Below are 17,224 nucleotides of genomic sequence, written 5' to 3' on the forward strand. Positions count from 1 at the left end.
AAGGCCTGAGAAAGATACAAATTCAAGTTTCTGCCACCTGTGATCTCACTACTCGGGGCTCAATGGGACGTAGACTCCTACATCATGGGAACTTAAAAAAAATTGGTTTTCATGCTGCCCATCCAGTTCCTGGAAGATAACAAGGAGCTTGGCTATGGACAGCCAGGTAAAACCAAGGCATGCAATCTTATTTTCCCTGGTGGGTTTATAGGATCACAGAACCAGGCCTGGAGGTGTTAAGTAACAGGGGAACATTTAAATGCAGCTGAGGTTCATATTACAGAGACCAACAGACTGATATAATAAAAATAGGAAAGTAGTCCCTAATGTGTGGGGAAAAGACTGAACTCAACATGGAAAGAGACTTTGTTGTCTTGATTGTGACTTGGATTTGGATGTAGTTTTTATCTCAGCAAGGGGAGAATGATTTGGTATGATGTTTTTTGCTTCAGGAGGAGGGGGATTTTTATTTAGGATCTTATCTATAAGGGGAGGATAACTGTCCAGTTGTGTGGGCTCCTCCTTGACTGATCCCATCTTGTAATAAGCACACACCCTTTTCGCTTTGCAATTTACCTTTAAGAAACTTCTGTCTTTATAGAGTAGTAAGGCAGAATATGAAAATAACTTTCATACATATATATTATTCTGTTACGGACTGGTGGCTCATTTTCTGTCAACATACTAAAACAATGAATATGATTACCCTCTCTCATATTTAAATATTTGGGGAACACATAGTAAAATATACCAGGCCTAGGGATTTGTCAGAAGTAGTTTTTTATTTTATAAATGAAACTGATGCTTACTGTCATCACGACCTGACTGAAAGCTGCTGCCCCTTTTCAGCGAAGCAGTCTGACTGAGATGACCGAGTGGAGACGGACGCACATCACTATCCAAGTCTAGCATGGGGCTATGTAGCAATGAATTGCCTGAAAAACAGTGACACAGTTATTAATATATTTATTTTCTTATGAAACCCCAATTTCATTTGCAGAAGGACTGTGCTGGGTTCAAAATTATGTAATAAAAATATGTCTTCAACCTAAGAAAGAAATGATTGTTCACTCTGTGCAGTAAGTACAGTTCTTCGAGATGTGCGGCCCTCTGGGTGTCCTATAGGTGTGCTTGGACTCCTTGCACATCTGATCAGAGATTTCTCATAGCAGTGTTCATTCGGCCTGCACATGTGCTCGTCAGCCCTGTGCCGTTGTTACATAGCACTGTATGAGTGAACCGCCCTCAGTTCCTTCTCTACCATGAACCCATATAGTAGAGAACTCCAAAGCAGAGGGGAAGTATGGCGGATAGTGGAGCACCCATATGGACACATCTCTAAGAACTACAGTTTACTGCACAGGGTGAGCAACCATTTCTTCTTCTTCAAGTAGTGTCCCTATGAGTGCTTCACTCTAGGTGACTACCATGCAGTTCCACTTTAAGGAGGAGGGGGGCTTTGTAGTGGAGTCTAGTATGAAACAGTCCATCTGAGCCAAACATAGTATTGGAAGCAGAGTTGTGAGTTATTGCATAGTGTTCAGCATCATATATATAGCAGCGGATTGACGTATTTCAGTAATAATGGGCATGTTTTTGAGACATGCCATACAGATGGAAATGGACCATGTAGAGAGAGTTAGTATGTCCGGAGGTGCTTGAATATTATGAGATTCATTGCAAGGATTAATGCAGTCAGTTATCTACAAGGAAAATCTTTTATTAGAAATTGAAGACCCTTTCGATCTATCTGCAAGTGAGAAAAAAAATTTTGGGGTCTTTATAGAGGTTTAGTCCAGCTAGAAGGCCTGGGCTCTTCTGATGTCAAGGACGTGCAACAGTGCCTCTTGTTTATCTAGGTGAGGTTTACTGTGGAACACTGGCAGGTGAAAGGGTTGGTTAATATGGAACTCAGAGGAGATTTTAGGTAAAAATTTGGGGTGTGATCACAACATGACTTTGTCCTTAAAAATACTGTGAAAGGGAGGCATGACATATGGGCCCTTATTTCCCCAACCCATCACACTGACACGATGGCTATTGGGAATGTCATTTTCATTGATAAATGGAGAAGTGAGCAGGTAACCATCAGTTCAAACCGTGGTCACATAAGGCATTTAAGATCTAAACTCAAACCCTAAACCGAAGTAGGACGCTTGACTGGGGGAAAAAGATTAACGATCACCCTGAGGAACCTCACTGTCATTGGGTGGGCAAAAGTGGAATAACTCTCTATTGGAGAATGGAAAGCCATGACTGCTGCCAGGTGGACTCTAACAAAGTTCATTGATAGCCCCAAACTTTTTAGTGTTAGGATATAGTCCAGTACATCTGGTAGCGATGAGGTCATAAGTGAAATATGTTTGAGGTCACACCAACAGACAAATCTGGTCCATTTTTGAGAGTATATGTAGTGAGTAACTGTCTGAGGAAGTGAGCTGTAGCTCACGAAAGCTTATGCTCTAATAAATTGGTTAGTCTCTAAGGTGCCACAAGTCCTCCTTTTCTTTTTGTCTTCTTCTGTGTAACAGTACTCTCTTTAACTCTTATGAGCAGGTCATTTCTAACCCCATGAACCATTGACCAATCATGCTTTGAGACTGGGGTGAAGGATCTTTCTGCTTTCCTGGGAGAGGAGATGAGGAAAGGCTCTCCCAGAGAGTGACTGGTGAGCAAATGGCCAGTTGTATCAGGTAAGGAAGCCATGTTTGTATGGGCCAGGTTGGAACTATTAGGATGACTCTGGCTTTGTCCTTTTTTATTTTGAGTAGAACTTTGGCTATTAGAGGAGTTGGTGCAAAAGTGTACAGTAGATCCAGTGAACAGTGAAGGTGAAAAGCATCCCCTAGGGATTGGGGACCCAGCCCACCTCTGGAGCAAAACTTGGCAAATCTCTTGTTAATCGCTGTGATGAATAAGTCTACTGGGGGAGGCACTGCTGGAATATGTAGAGAAACATGCTGGAATCTACTTCCCACTTGTGGTCTTGGAAGAAGTACCTGCTGGGTGTATACATGGTCACACTCTGAACCCCTGGAAGATAGGCAGCTGTGATGACGATCTGATTGCATATACAGGTGGATATGCACAAATTCCAAACTTCAAGAGCCTGGGCGCAGTGGGGAGAGGGGCTCTTGCTCCTCCTTGCTGGTTGATTGGTTGATACAAAACATGTGTGACATATCGTCTGTCAAGATCTTTACGTACTTGCCCCGATTACTGGTAGAAACTGAAGACAGGCGTATTTGATCACTCTGAGTTCCAGCAGATTGACGTGTAGAGTGGTTTCTTGCAAGGTTCACTTGCCCTGGGCTGTGAGTGTCCAGATGTGCTCCCCACCCTAGCAAGGATATATCCATCATTAATATGACCTTTGGGGACTTCTGTTCAAACATTGTAATGGTCTTTCCACCAACTGAGGGATTCCTTTATGCAGGTGGGTATGGAAAGTAGAATATTTAAACTGTGTCTGATGAATAAACAGTCCTGAGACACCCCTGAAGGTAGTCTTGTGTGATCTACAACGAAGGTACCAGCTGCCACATGCCCCAACAACTGAAGACCATTCTTGACCGGGGTTTGAGGGCTGAGCTGGATTGTATTGGTTATGTTGGAAAGAGCCACAAATCTGTGAGATGGGAAGGTAGGCTCTTGCCATTACTGAATTGAGATGAGCTCCTATGAATTCTAAGTTTTGCACAGGGGTTTCAGGGGATTTTTGAATGTTCAATTGTAGGCCCAATTTGAGGAAGAGTTTCATGGCTTTGGAAGTTGCATGTGAAGTTAGTTCCAGGGAGCAACACTGCAGTAGCAAATAATCTAGGGAAGGGAACACTAAAATACTTTGCCTGTGGAGCTGCACCGCTACTATTGACATGATCTTTGAAAAAACCTTTCAATTCCTTCACCATTACAGAATCCAGGTGTTATGACTCTGTAGCAGTGGGAAAGATGGGCAGGCCATGGAATATACCTGGAAAACACATCTCGAGGAACCACAGTCACTGTAAGATAAGGAACTGTTTCTTCTTCTTTAAGTGCTTATCCATACTTATTCCACTGTGACTAATTTAACAGAAGTGGGTGCTACCAAATTATAGCAGACTGCCAGGTCTACTATAGTTAAGGTTAAGACTAACTTTCTGTTTCAAGCTCGAATCAGCAAAGGGCTCTAAAATCATCATGGTTACTCAGACTGCCCTTAAATCTGGTTTGCCTCATTGGGGCATATGAAGACCTAAATAGATAATCCTCTGAGAACTGGAAGGAATGCAGTTCAAGCCTGATTAAACTGCTCTTGGTTTCAGAACATTTATATGAAGATGAGCTTCCTGATGAGATGAGAGGACTTGAGTCTGTGAGTTGTCTAGCTCCCCATCCTATATTGGAGGCATTTGTTTCTAGAGTCTTAGATGGTAACAGTGCAGAGAAGCGTACTCCCTTGCAAAGCTTTTCAGAATCCTTCCATCAGTTTAAGGACAATAGGATTTCTAGGGTGACCTGCAACTTCTTCTCTAGGTGATAGGTGATGAGCGGATATACTGACTTCAAATATTCTTTCATGTAACAAAGTCTGGCATGCTGAGTTATGTAAGTGCAGAAGATCATGTACCCTGGAAGCCTGAAGCAAGTTCTCACAGATGTTGAAGGATGTACCTGCAGTTGACTCTCTACTATGCTGCAGAATCTTCTTTGAGGTAAGTAAGCTTTTTGCTGTGGCTGCGTCCAAGACTACACCCCTACAAACTGTATTCTTTGGGCTGGTCTACACTATGGGGGGAGATCAATCTAAGTTAGGCAACTGCAGCTACGTGAATAACGTAGCTGAAGTCAACGTACTTAGATCTACTTACCGTGGTGTCTTCACTGCGGAGTTGATGGGAGACACTCTCCCATCAAGTCCCCTTGTGCTTCTTGTTGAGGTGGAGTACCAGAGTTGACGCTAGAGTGATTGGCATTTGATCTATTGTGTCTATACTAGAGACGATAAATCAACCCCCGCTGGATCGATTGCTGTCGATCCAGCCAGTAGTGTAGACATGCCTTTTGAGTGGGAACTAAGAGCAATTTCTCCTTATTGGCTCTAAGTCCTAGAGAGACAAAGAGACAGAGAATCTGCTCAACAGAATCAGCAGCTTGATGAGATTTCCCTTGAGTAAGCCAGTGACCCACAAATGGCTAAACTATGACTCCCTACGTTCTCAGGTAAAATGCCACTATAGCTGGACATTTGGTGAATACCCCAAGTGCCACTGATAGTCCAAATGGCAGAACCCTGAATTGGTAATTGTAGTTGCATACTTGAAATTTTAGATCTCTTCGGTGGGCGGGATGGCTGGCTATATAGAAATAAGCATCCTGAAGGTTGAGAGCTGCATACCAGTCCTGTGGATTTAGGGAGGGAATCACAGAAGCTAGAATTATCATCCTTATCCTGAATTTGCTGATGAAATTGCTCTGATGTCTTCAAATACAGAACTGGGCGCCATTTTCCATTTTTATTTGGTATCAGAAAATAGTGAGAATGTAACCCCTTCCCTGTAAATTATGGTGAGACTTGTTCTACTGGTCCAAGAGATAGACGTCATAAGGAGTCTCTGACAAGGGATGAGGAAAGTGTGGAACTGAATGGAATATCCCACTTCTACTACCTCCGTAGCCCAACAGTCTATCATTATGGTACTCTAAACCCCATGAAAAGGAAAGAGATGGCCTCCAAATGGGGCTGAAATAATAAGATGATCTATTAGAAGTCATTCACAGCTCCAACTGAAGAATAAAATTTGCTGCCTTGAGAATGCTGTCAGGTGTGAAGATTATGCATGGCAAGTCAATGTTTTCCTCGTCGACGCTTTCTTGGAGGTACAGAATGTCTGTGTTTAGGGCAATAAGACTTCCTAGGGTAAGACTGAGGCCTAGCTAGTTTCCTTGTCAAAGCAGGTGTACACCCCCTGAAAATCTCAGAGTTGCTCACAAGTCATTTTAGGAAAGTAAGGCCTCATCTATTTTCTAAGTGAATATGTCACATTTATCAAAAGGCAGGTCACATCCCTCAAAATGCAGACCCTCTATGGTAACTTGTAAGTCCTAAGATATGCTGGACACATGTAGCCAGTAAGACATTCTCATGGCAACAAAATTTGTCATGGACCTGGAGACGGTATCAGATACATCAAGAGTTGCCTTTTTAGAAGTATGTGCTACAAATTGCTTCTCTGAAATCAAACACTTTCTTTCCCTGCTGTAAGATTTGATCAGAAAATTTAGAGATGTTATCATAATTTAATTAATCTTGTTTCTCCAGCATGGGTTGGTAATTGGCTATTCTCATGTGCGACCTGGCAGATCAGTAATTCTTGTATCCAAATATGTCTGATACAAGAGCAAACATTTTTAAAATAGGCATGTACAATGTAAATGCAAACAGTTAAATTGTGCATGTAAAATATGCAATTGCACAGACAATAAAGATCTGTCCCTGGATATTAAATTTTTGCATTCACAACTTATATGCCTATTATTTTTTTAAAAGGTATACCCAAATATTCTAATTTTAGAAAAACTTGACATCTATAACAACATTTTAGTAACATTTTTGGAATTAAATAATCTGAATGGGGTGAATTTACTCTCTCACACAGAATGAAAACCCAAACAATATAAAGGGGCAAGTACAAATTATGTAATACATTTTTCCCCAAGGCCAAAGGAGGTAGGCTATAACACAGAAGGCGTGAAATTCTAAAAGTTTAACATAATTCTTTGGTATCGGTATAAGCTTTTCCATTGACATTACTTCTAGGATTCAAACAAATAAAAAATTTATGAAATGTCAAGAAAAAGAAGGTAAGACAATTCAAAGTAATTTAGTTGGCATAAATATTTCCAGTTAAACTTAATTTAAAAAATATATTACAAAGCAACACTGTTTTCTCTAACACAGAAACCACTTTTTCATATACAGGAGAAAGTGAAAATTCCATGCTTTAACATATTGAAATAGATTTCCTGCCCTCACCATCCACACACCTTGTAAATGTGAGGAATTTCTTGTAAATAGGTAATCTCTAAAAATGACAATGCTTATTCAATTGGCACAATTAGTTAAGAAAAACAGACCATTTGCAAAATGATCTTTGGGCAAGTTCACTTAAAATAGTGTGCCTGATATTACACAGATATGGTTGAAAGTTGTAAAATTCTATTGCCACTGATACACTACAAAAACCCAAATGATTTATTTGTTCACCAATAGAAGATAGTGTAAAGAATACTCTCTTGTTCCTCTAGAAACCACATCATCAGGTTGCAGTGGTACCAGGAAAAGAAAGTTTAACACGAACTAATTTCTTAATTGGTTGTCTGACATTATAAGCAAGTATAACAGAGCAGCAGGGAACAACAGCAACACATATACCTCCAGGACTAATAAACATCTGGAGTACATTAGCAAAGCCGATCTTGCTCTGAACTGACCAGAAGATAGCGCTTGAAGACTGCATACTCAACATAAATCTTGAAAAGTGGAAGTTAACTTACAAACAAGTTTTCTTCCATATTCAACTCCTCTCTAGGAGCACAAGTACTAGGTTAGCCATGGAATATAACACAATGAATTATTTTAAGAGCAAAGTATGGAATGGAGATATTAATGTTCAGTAAATATTTAAAACCCCAAAAGAAATTACTGTGATTACAAGTTTACTTTTTTCACACACATTCTACAATTTTTAACCTGAGATTCTTAGTATCTTATATTTGAATTTCAAGAAATTAAGGGATTCGCATTGCAGGAACAGGTTTTAGCTGGTGTATATGCAGCATAAATACACATTCTTGACATACAATTTTTTTTAATGTAATGTATCACATCTTTGATGGCACAGAAATATTTTGTTCCAAAACATATTATCTGTGTAGAGCATATTTGTTAGTGACTACAGTGCCAAATTGTATATTTAACTACAGGAACACAGAAAAATAAAGATTTAAATTAAAATTTACTACATTCTCCCCACCTACCCATCCAAGCTAACAGACTGCAAATGTAATTAAAGCCTTTTTATATCTACAACTGTAAAACCATGAAAAGATAAAATAAAGCAGAATTTGTAACTGAAGATTTTTATATTAATTACTCCAGGATTTTTAAAGTCACTTTTTAATATTTTCCTATGCTATTTGAATATAAAATATACTATAATATGTATTTTACATCACCTATATTTACAGTGATAAAGTGGCATAACATATGAATATTAGAATGGCTACGTTTGAGATTTACCCACACTTTGTCTGTGCTCAGAACCTCTCAAAATCAGGCCCTTGCATATAAAGCAAGTGTATGTCTTGTGAGGACATCTATTACACTTAGACATACACTTACTATATAGTAAGTAATTATGAATATATTCTTCTGTGCATGCTCCTATAACTGGGAGAAGAATTTTCTCTCTCTATATTAACATATATGTATATGCTATATAAACACATTTACATACAGTACGCAATATGGATTATGCATATATATTGTATATCCAGCATGTTACTATCTGTAAATTCTTTGAAGCTTTACAGGCAATATACTTAAAAAGTAGTTTTGCTGTAGTCTACAAACTGGTCAACAATTTAAACCCTGTAAACAATTACTTAATTTCTGTATTTTAAAACTTATTTGTGAAACTATTCTACAGCATACATCTGTTTCGTAAAATTCTCTGTACCTTGACTTTATTTGTTCTTTTTCTCTATAAACAATGAGATTTTGTCTCTGAGCCACCTTTAAATGGGGCCTCATTTCTGAATCAAACTGTACCAGGCATGTCATTCAAGTAAAATTCAACTAAAATTCTTTAAAAGGATTTCAGAAGAGGTATTGATTGAAGTTTGGCTCTATTGAGGATTATTTCTCCTTGGATTGAAAAAGCAACTTCTAATGAGACATGTTACAGCTCAGTTTTAGTAATTTTTCAATCTGAAGAATTACAATTTTCCTTTACAGGTTTCAGAGTAGCAGCCGTGTTAGTCTGTATTCGCAAAAAGAAAAGGAGTACTTGTGGCACCTTAGAACCTAACAAATTTATTAGAGCATAAGCTTTCGTGAGCTACAGCTCACTTCATCGGATCCACTGTATGCATCCGATGAAGTGAGCTGTAGCTCACAAAAGCTTATGCTCTAATAAATTTGTTAGTCTCTAAGGTGCCACAAGTCCTCCTTTTAATTTTCCTTTATAAGCCAAAATGCCAGACTATACTTAAACAACAGACTATTGTATATATGGTATGAATATGTGTAAAATTTAAGAGGGCTCTGCACATGTGTAACTAGGTGAATATAGTTACTGTATTTTCTCATCCTTTATGTCTCTTATAGCAAGCTTTCTCACAGGCCACAACAGTGTGAGGGTATACTGATCTATAGCCTCCGGACTCTCTGAAGGGCGGCAGACTTCCTTACCACCCTTAAACACCTTTGAACATTTTTTCCTGTGCACAGCGGGCCCTTGTCCTGTGCTACAGCCCGACCACCCACTGTTGCTTGTTGACCAAACATGCAGTGCCTGGAGCCTGCACGGACACAACCAGGATAGGATTCCTTTCAAGCACACCGCATAGAAGAATTTCAATTTGCTGAGGCAAGAAATTAAGGGAGTAGTACAAATTCCCTTCAAATTAACCTGTATCAAGAGATAAGTTACTCTGTTTTGTTTGCTCTCAATACTCTCTCATATATATTTAGAACTATGACAGATTTCAGATGGTCAGTAAGTAAAAATACAAAACATTCCATTCAAACAAAACAGGAAAAACTAGCATTTAGTAGATTGGGGTTCTCATATATCACAACTACTGATATTTCTGGAATATGTTTAAAAATAAATGGTGCAAAAAGGTTTTATATTTAAAATCGCAATTTGTATACAGAAAGAAAACAGATTTGGCATAACAAATAAGAACTTCACAAATATTTTTCATTTTCAAAACTCAGTACCTAGAGTTAGGCACCTACATAAAAGTGACTTTGTTTTTACTGGTCTATTTTAGTGGAGTTGAAGTTTTTGGCATCCTTGACAGTCAGCCCACTTTTATTTAGTCACCTAAATAAGGATTTAGGAGACTAATTTTGGCACTGGGGGAAATTCTAGAAACTGAAGCCAATGGGACTTTTACTATTGATTTCAATGTGGCCAGCACTTCACCCCAGTTTGTACATGTTCGCCTTGATCTAATTGTTTCTTTTTATTGGCAGACCATTACTGCCTGCAACATAGGTTTAAACAATTTAAACTGATATATAAAGGAATTCTCCTTCCTCCCCTCGCAAATTTCTGCAGTAAGTGTGAACAGTGGACTAACATTTAATAAAAAAAAAACCCCAAAACAAAACAAAAACAACAGCCCAATGTCAAACTCTGTAATATTTTAATTTCTTAATTAATAACTCATTAAGAGTTTTGCTGGACATTCACTGTCAAAAGAGTATTTCTACAACGGACAGGGGATATGGTTTACACATGAAATGGCTCCCAGCTGCAAGAAGTCTTCTTCCAGATGTACAGTAAGTGAAGGCAATAGAAGAGAACCAGCTGCTAGGATAACAAATTGAAAAGGCCCTTTTGACACAAGCCTTGCTGGCCTGTCTGCTCTAACAAAGATAGATCATTCATCGCAAGGTGAAGAGAATTCTAGTATGGTACAGAAGAAAGAGCAAAGTGGTCTAAGCATCTGCCTCCTTCCTTCACACTATGTACAGCTGCTATTATTCTGGCATCAAAAGAAAACATATATCCTTAAGACAGCACCCACAGTTGAGCACCATACTAAAAGTGCTGCCAAAATGATACAAATTTTAGCATTAAAAAAAATGGCTAAAAGTGATACATTATTCTGTTTTAAGATAGATAATGTGTTTACTTTGTTAAAAAAACCAACACACAACGTAGACAGGATCTATATAGCAACCACACACCCCCATACTGCAGCAGGCAGTTCACGCTATAATTGTCTTAGCATTTTCATAAGACTCTATTTTAGGGGTTGGAAAAATGGTTATATCTTTGCTCCAATACTGAACAACATCTTATGTGAAGATATTTTGATAAATGAAGATATTAGCTACAGTGATTTAAGATAACATTAGGTTCCTTCCCTGTTTTAGCTCACAGGATCACAAGACCCACATAACCAATAGCAAAGATCTTCTGCAGTGTCCACAGTATGCATCTGATGAAGTGAGCTGTAGCTCATGAAAGCTTATGCTCAAATAAATTGGTTAGTCTCTAAGGTGCCACAAGTACTCCTTTTCTTTTTGCGAATACAGACTAACACGGCTGTTACTCTGAAAGATCCAGCAATAACTATCAGACACGTAGAAAATATTCTTAATCTCTACGGTTTCTTTCCCTCATATTCACTTTAGAAATCCCAGTACTCACTGTATTTTGGCACTGCTCCTGGTGCCCCTAGGCAAATTTTAAACTAAAGCTTATTTATTTGCCTGCCAATTTACTTCATTATAATATCCCTTTTGTGTACTACAGTGAGTCTGACTACAAGAAGCCTAAAAAAGTAGTGAAAAACCAAAAAAAGTGCCAAATGGTAAAGGAGTGGCCAAATGCATTTAAATAAATATTGTTTTAGAGGCAGGGGATAACTAAGGTGTCTAAGCACCAGGTTTGAAAATACCTAGACTCCTCCAAATCACAGTAGGATCAAAGCAGACTATCCAGCCCAAAGTGAAAAATCAAGTACTATACAGTTTACTGTGCAGGTAGGTGCCTTTCAGAAGATATGCAAGTCCTGTCCGCTTTGAGCGGACATTAAGATCTCACAGTGCTTTTCACAAGGCAGGTTTTAAATTCAAATAGCAATTAAAAGCCTCCTATAATTCTATTTCTCTCTATTTTGGAGAATCTTCCTTGGGTAAGATGAGCCTATAAACTAATTGAAGGGAGGGACTTTGGCTCTACCTAAAATCGGTCTTTCGACAAATCACTGGCCTGATGCAGTGCTACAAGTATTTATTTAGATTTATAAAAAGGGTCCATCCAATGCTCTGGGCAATTATTCTGTAAATGTAAAATAAAAAATACAAATATAAAGGATTGCTCATCCCACCTTCAGAGAGAGAACTTTTCAAATCATGAAAATAATAAAATAAATCCAAACCTCTCCAATCATCACCCCTTCTCAAAAGCCTAGCAAACATATAGGCTTTGACTGCCCAGAAGGTTAATTTAAGTACAAATCTGTCAGAGGAATAAGTGACTTCACAAGCAGATAAGACGACCTTGATGGGCAACTGGGCCAAAAGTTCCTAATGAGTCTAAAAGGTATTAGCAGGGGCATAGTTCCATGTTTACCTCCTATCTCTGAAAACTTATTGGAAGAGGTTGACTTTGTTTGTGGGCATGAGGTGAGAAGAACAACACTCCAGTGGTTAGGGCATTAATCCAGGATCTGTGAGAGCTGGGTTCAAGTCACTGCTCTACCACAGACTTCCTACATGATGATGGGCAAGTCACTTAGGGCCAGATTGTCAAAGGTCTTGAGGTGCTTAAAGATGAAGATAGGTGCCTAGGGGAATTTTCAAAAGTGCCTAAGTATCTATCCTCCTATTCATTTTTGAATTCTTGAGTACCAAATTGGATTATTCTATGTTTTCAAGGTGATCAGTAGATTTTCCCCTTCTGATGGAGGCACTGACAGTCTCAGTTCAGTTGTAGGCAAAAGGCGACCTTCATGTGCATCCACTAGTCATTAAAAACATGGGTAAACCTTGCACCTGACAATTTGGACATCTCTCAGCGCTTTCAGAAACTGTTTCCACAGCTGTACAAAACTCTGTTAATGAGAGTCATGGGTTCTTGTCATTGTACCAGGCTCTGCAGTTGGGCAAAGATAATTTGAAGTATGTTGCTCACCATCTGGAAAAGTTCCATGGCCTAGTATTTTTCAGAGTGCGTGGTGAGGAGGAGGGTAGTCTCTTGGTCTCATCCACTGTTACGCTGTTAAGCTTTTATGTTGGATTCTAATAATTTCTTGTACTACCTACACTAGCTTCTAGCTGCATACCTCATCAGACACAGGTTTGCTGTGAACATTGGTGATGTGCACTGGAAATGTGGCGGAAGATGTGTCTGGGCTTAATGCAGTGTCCGTTATCCACGCCATCAGTTATGCCTGAGGATTAGCATCTGATCAGTGTTGGGGGAACATAGGCTGATGAGAATTGTGGTTCCTTGCAGTAGAAGGACGGGTGGTTGGCAAGCTTACTTTGGTTTGAGAGGGCAAAGGGGAAGTTCTGATCTCCAAGAACTGTCTTACCTGCTGGTAGTAGAGACAATGCTCTAGTACCTGGTGGGAGTGAATATCATTGTTGGGTTCAGTTGAGGATAAGGATCATTGTTTCGTGCATCTATAATTGCTCCTCAACTGAGATAGAGGGCACTGGTTCTGGTCTTTAAGTGTTGGAGAGGGAGCAGAGAAGTGCTGTCATCTCCTCCTGTAATCTGCTTCCCAGCTCTGTAAGCCTGCTGTGAAGGTTGCACTGGTGATGGTGCCAGCCATGAAAGATTAGTCCATTAATTTGCATGGATTTATTTATGTTCTTGTTCTCCATGTGAACATCATTTCTGAGAAATGAACTCAAAAATGCACCCAAGTACTTTAGAAATCTCCCTTCCCCCACATATTTTGTTAAGATTCTCTTTCCCTCATTGTTCCCCTTATCTCCAGCCTCAGAAAAATAAACATAACCATTTACCTAATCACCAGATTTGTGTCGTTTGTATGGAGCCTGGACCCCTCCCGTCAAAAGATTTCTTTAATTATTGCAACTGATTTGCTATCTCAGTTGTCAGCTTCTTCATCCGTGTCAGGCTGCTAAATAGTTTTACACAGTTCAGAGCCTGACATAACTTTTAATTTCAATGGGACAGTAAAATACATAAATTCACAATTTGAGCAGAGATCAGAGCACATATGAAATATGCAGGACTTTTAATTAGCCCTATTTACAAATTCCAGGAGTAAACTTCAGGACCTATATAGTATTCTAAGCTTGCCATCTTTTCCCTCTTTCAGCACTTCAAAGTTGCATTTGCAAGCTCTGCGCTCTGCTGTGCTGGCTCAGAATTCTAGCGCATTCTAGCTACCACTAACCATTACTATAGGATGCAGCTCATCCAGCAGTGCCCAAGTAAAGAGAGTTTTTTTTTTTTCTGATGATGGTACTGTTGTGAATCCTCCACTCTCATTTGGGATACAAAATAATATTTAAATATCTATTTAAACTACAGCATACAATAAAAAAGTCAACTACCTGAGCATCTATGACTAACTTCCTTCTCTAGTTATGCTTAGTAGAGGCTTTGAGATTCTTATAATTGACAGCAAGGTAGACTGTCAGGGCAACTCTAGGGAAATTAAAAAAAAATACATGCATAGTGGGGAAGCAAATATAATCCTTGTCTACATCGGAGAATTGTCCTGACTACAGCCACCAGTGGCCCGGCTGGTGTAGCTGCACCACTGAATTCCCTAGTGCAGACAGGCAAATCCAGTATTTACACACGAGGAGCTCTTATAGCAGTTGACACTGTCCATGCACTACAGGTTTTTATTGGCTCAAATACACTGGTGATTGATCACCAATAGCTGAAATAGGAAAAATCCACATTGTGGACAGGTCATAGAATAACGGACATGCTAAATGTCTTGCTCATCCTTGTTAACTGGGGCATTTAGCAAATAATTGTAGTGTTAAACTATTTCCGCAGCATACACCACAACTTGCCAAAAAAACCCCAAAACCCCCGAACAAAAAAACGCAACAAACCAAAACCCCAACCATCTTTGATGATCACCTCTAAAAATCCTGTTTGGGGATGTCAGCAGGGGGTTAACCAAAGGCTTTCCTGGCAGGAAAAGCAAAGGCTTTGGTCTAATTTTGGACCTGTTTCACAGGAATTTAAGAGATGAATTAGACTTGTATTAAGGCAATAGAAAATTCTTCATGTGTAACAATCCAGAGCACTGGTCTGCTTTGAAACAGATACAGTTTAGCTGCAAATTGCTTGTGACACTAACTCACTAAAAAGTTGGGAAATACATCATACTCACGTCTCTCTGTCCCTCCTACTGGTATTTGAGGTATATTTACTGGCGTTTTAACATAGTCAATCCTGGTTCAATTTAAATCTACGTATCAAATTTGTGTTTTATAATCAGTCACTGGAAGAACAGTCTGGAATATCCAATGATTAATGTTGGTGTGCTTAAGGTGCAGTAGTAATCTTCAGCTCTGTATCCCAATGTTTACAATATGAAGAGCACCATCTGCTAGGATAAGTGCATGCTATGCCTGTTAAAAATTGAAACCTCAAGAAAGATCTAATATAGTGTTCAAGAAAATATCAACCTCATGACCCACCTCTGCTGCCAAACACTTGATATACAAAAGAATCTTTATTGGAAAAGGGAGCTTTTAATAGAATACTGCAGTCTGAAAATCTGTTACCAACTTCACTTACAAAATGGCCTCTGAATGCAGTATAAACATAAATAACTTTCTTCTGTCAAAAGCCTCGTTTCTATTTCTATTGGTTGATTAGGTTTCTCAGTTTCATGCATAATCAATTTTACACCTAGAATAGGAAGACACACTTCCTGCTTGAAAGACATTTATTATAGTGTGTTTTAATCTATTTTACGTCTCTGATCACATTCATTTAAGCTCATTTAATATATGTATTGCTTGTTCCATCCATGAATACATGTATGTGCTTTGCAAACTAAAGTTACATAAATTCCTCCGGTTTGATTCCCAGAAAGGCTGCTAACACAATAAACTGCTTAACATTAACACTGGGATGGGGGTGAATTGCTGTAAGTCCCACACCTTAACAATTCAGATAATAAGGAGGAGAAGTGTTATACATAGGTTAAGATTTTTGAGGCAAGCTAGGAAATTTGGACACACATCTTCTATTACTTTTAATTAAACATGTCTTTAAGTCTTCCAAGCCAGTGTTTCTTAGCCTTTTTGACACCAGGGATCAGCTTGCTGCCTTCCTAAACTGTGTCAGAGAGATCTCAGGTCCACAGATCAGTCGTTGAGAAACACGGTTCTAGAAAGCTTCAGAAAAAAATAGTCTCAACCTCATATTATCTTCCTGTTTTATTTCTCTGGGTAAGAAGCTAAGGGATGATTGCTCTCAATAAGTCCTCAGGTGAGATGAGAAAAATAAAGGCTACAACTATATTTTTATGTGGATCTTGTTACTTTGTTTATTTTTTGCACCTAAACTGGTGAATTCCTGAATGAAAATCTCCCCTGCTATCACTGCTGGCATACTGGCACACAGTATCATCTGCCTGGGTGGACTGAGGCTAAAAGTATATGCCGTGCCTGTTCTAACCAGATTTCATGAATTCATGGTTCTATTATCTTCACCATGTTCAATACTTTAAGTACCTGCTGAACCCTATATCTCGCCTGGTAACCTCTTTGGAAGGAGAAACACATCTAAGAGTCCTATACCAGTTCTGTGGAGCATTTCTACAATGGATACAGTTCAATGGAATTCTTGTGGTTCCGAAGAAGAGATACTTTTGGTTTGGGATATGCATGGAGTAACATTAACATGGGAGTTATCTGTCTGCCTAGAAGAGGGACAGATGTTGATATACTTACCTTGAGCAGTATCTTATTAAAGATGCTATCCAATATGTTGGATCCATATGACTATATGGATACTAAAATTTGGCCAATAGTTAATTTTCCAAGTCAAATCAAAGTGTGGTACAATTTTCTTTGGTTTCACACTCTGCAATACCAGCCTTATGACTAGTTTTTCTGGAAAGAATATTATAATAATAGACGATGTTAATTGGCAGTTGTGGTGATAAAACTCCTGGAAGCACTATATATAAAAGCAATTACTTCCAGTAGAAACACCAGTGAAAATGAAGATCACTGAGTAGTTGATGAACCTGTTAGTAAAACTGAGTAATTGGGATATTTAGACACTGTAGTAGGTTGCAGCCAACCTGCCGACCTCTAAACTGAGTCTCAATAAAAATATATGTGCAAATTCAGTATTCCACAATGCTCCGGTCTCCTACATATCCATGCATTACTGGCATATACTCTGACAATGGATATCTGTATTCAGCAATTAAAAATCAATGCGAATTAAACCCTACATGGAGAAATATTTTG

At 38.8% G+C, this 17,224-nt stretch overlaps 1 protein-coding gene across 2 annotated transcripts in view; it reads right to left on the minus strand.

The window, feature by feature from the left end:
- Positions 1-17,224, minus strand: part of EXOC2 (exocyst complex component 2) — a 185,358-nt gene that overhangs the window by 95,964 nt on the left and 72,170 nt on the right. For both annotated transcript variants that reach the window (XM_084618786.1, XM_084618785.1), the window contains exon 12: positions 810-935. In XM_084618786.1, coding sequence (XP_084474912.1) covers positions 810-935 — 126 coding nt within the window. The remainder of the gene's footprint in view (positions 1-809; positions 936-17,224) is intronic.

The sequence above is a fragment of the Lepidochelys olivacea genome, assembly GCF_965140295.1.
Source record: "Lepidochelys olivacea isolate rLepOli2 genome assembly, chromosome: 2".
NCBI classification, from domain to species: domain Eukaryota; kingdom Metazoa; phylum Chordata; order Testudines; family Cheloniidae; genus Lepidochelys; species Lepidochelys olivacea.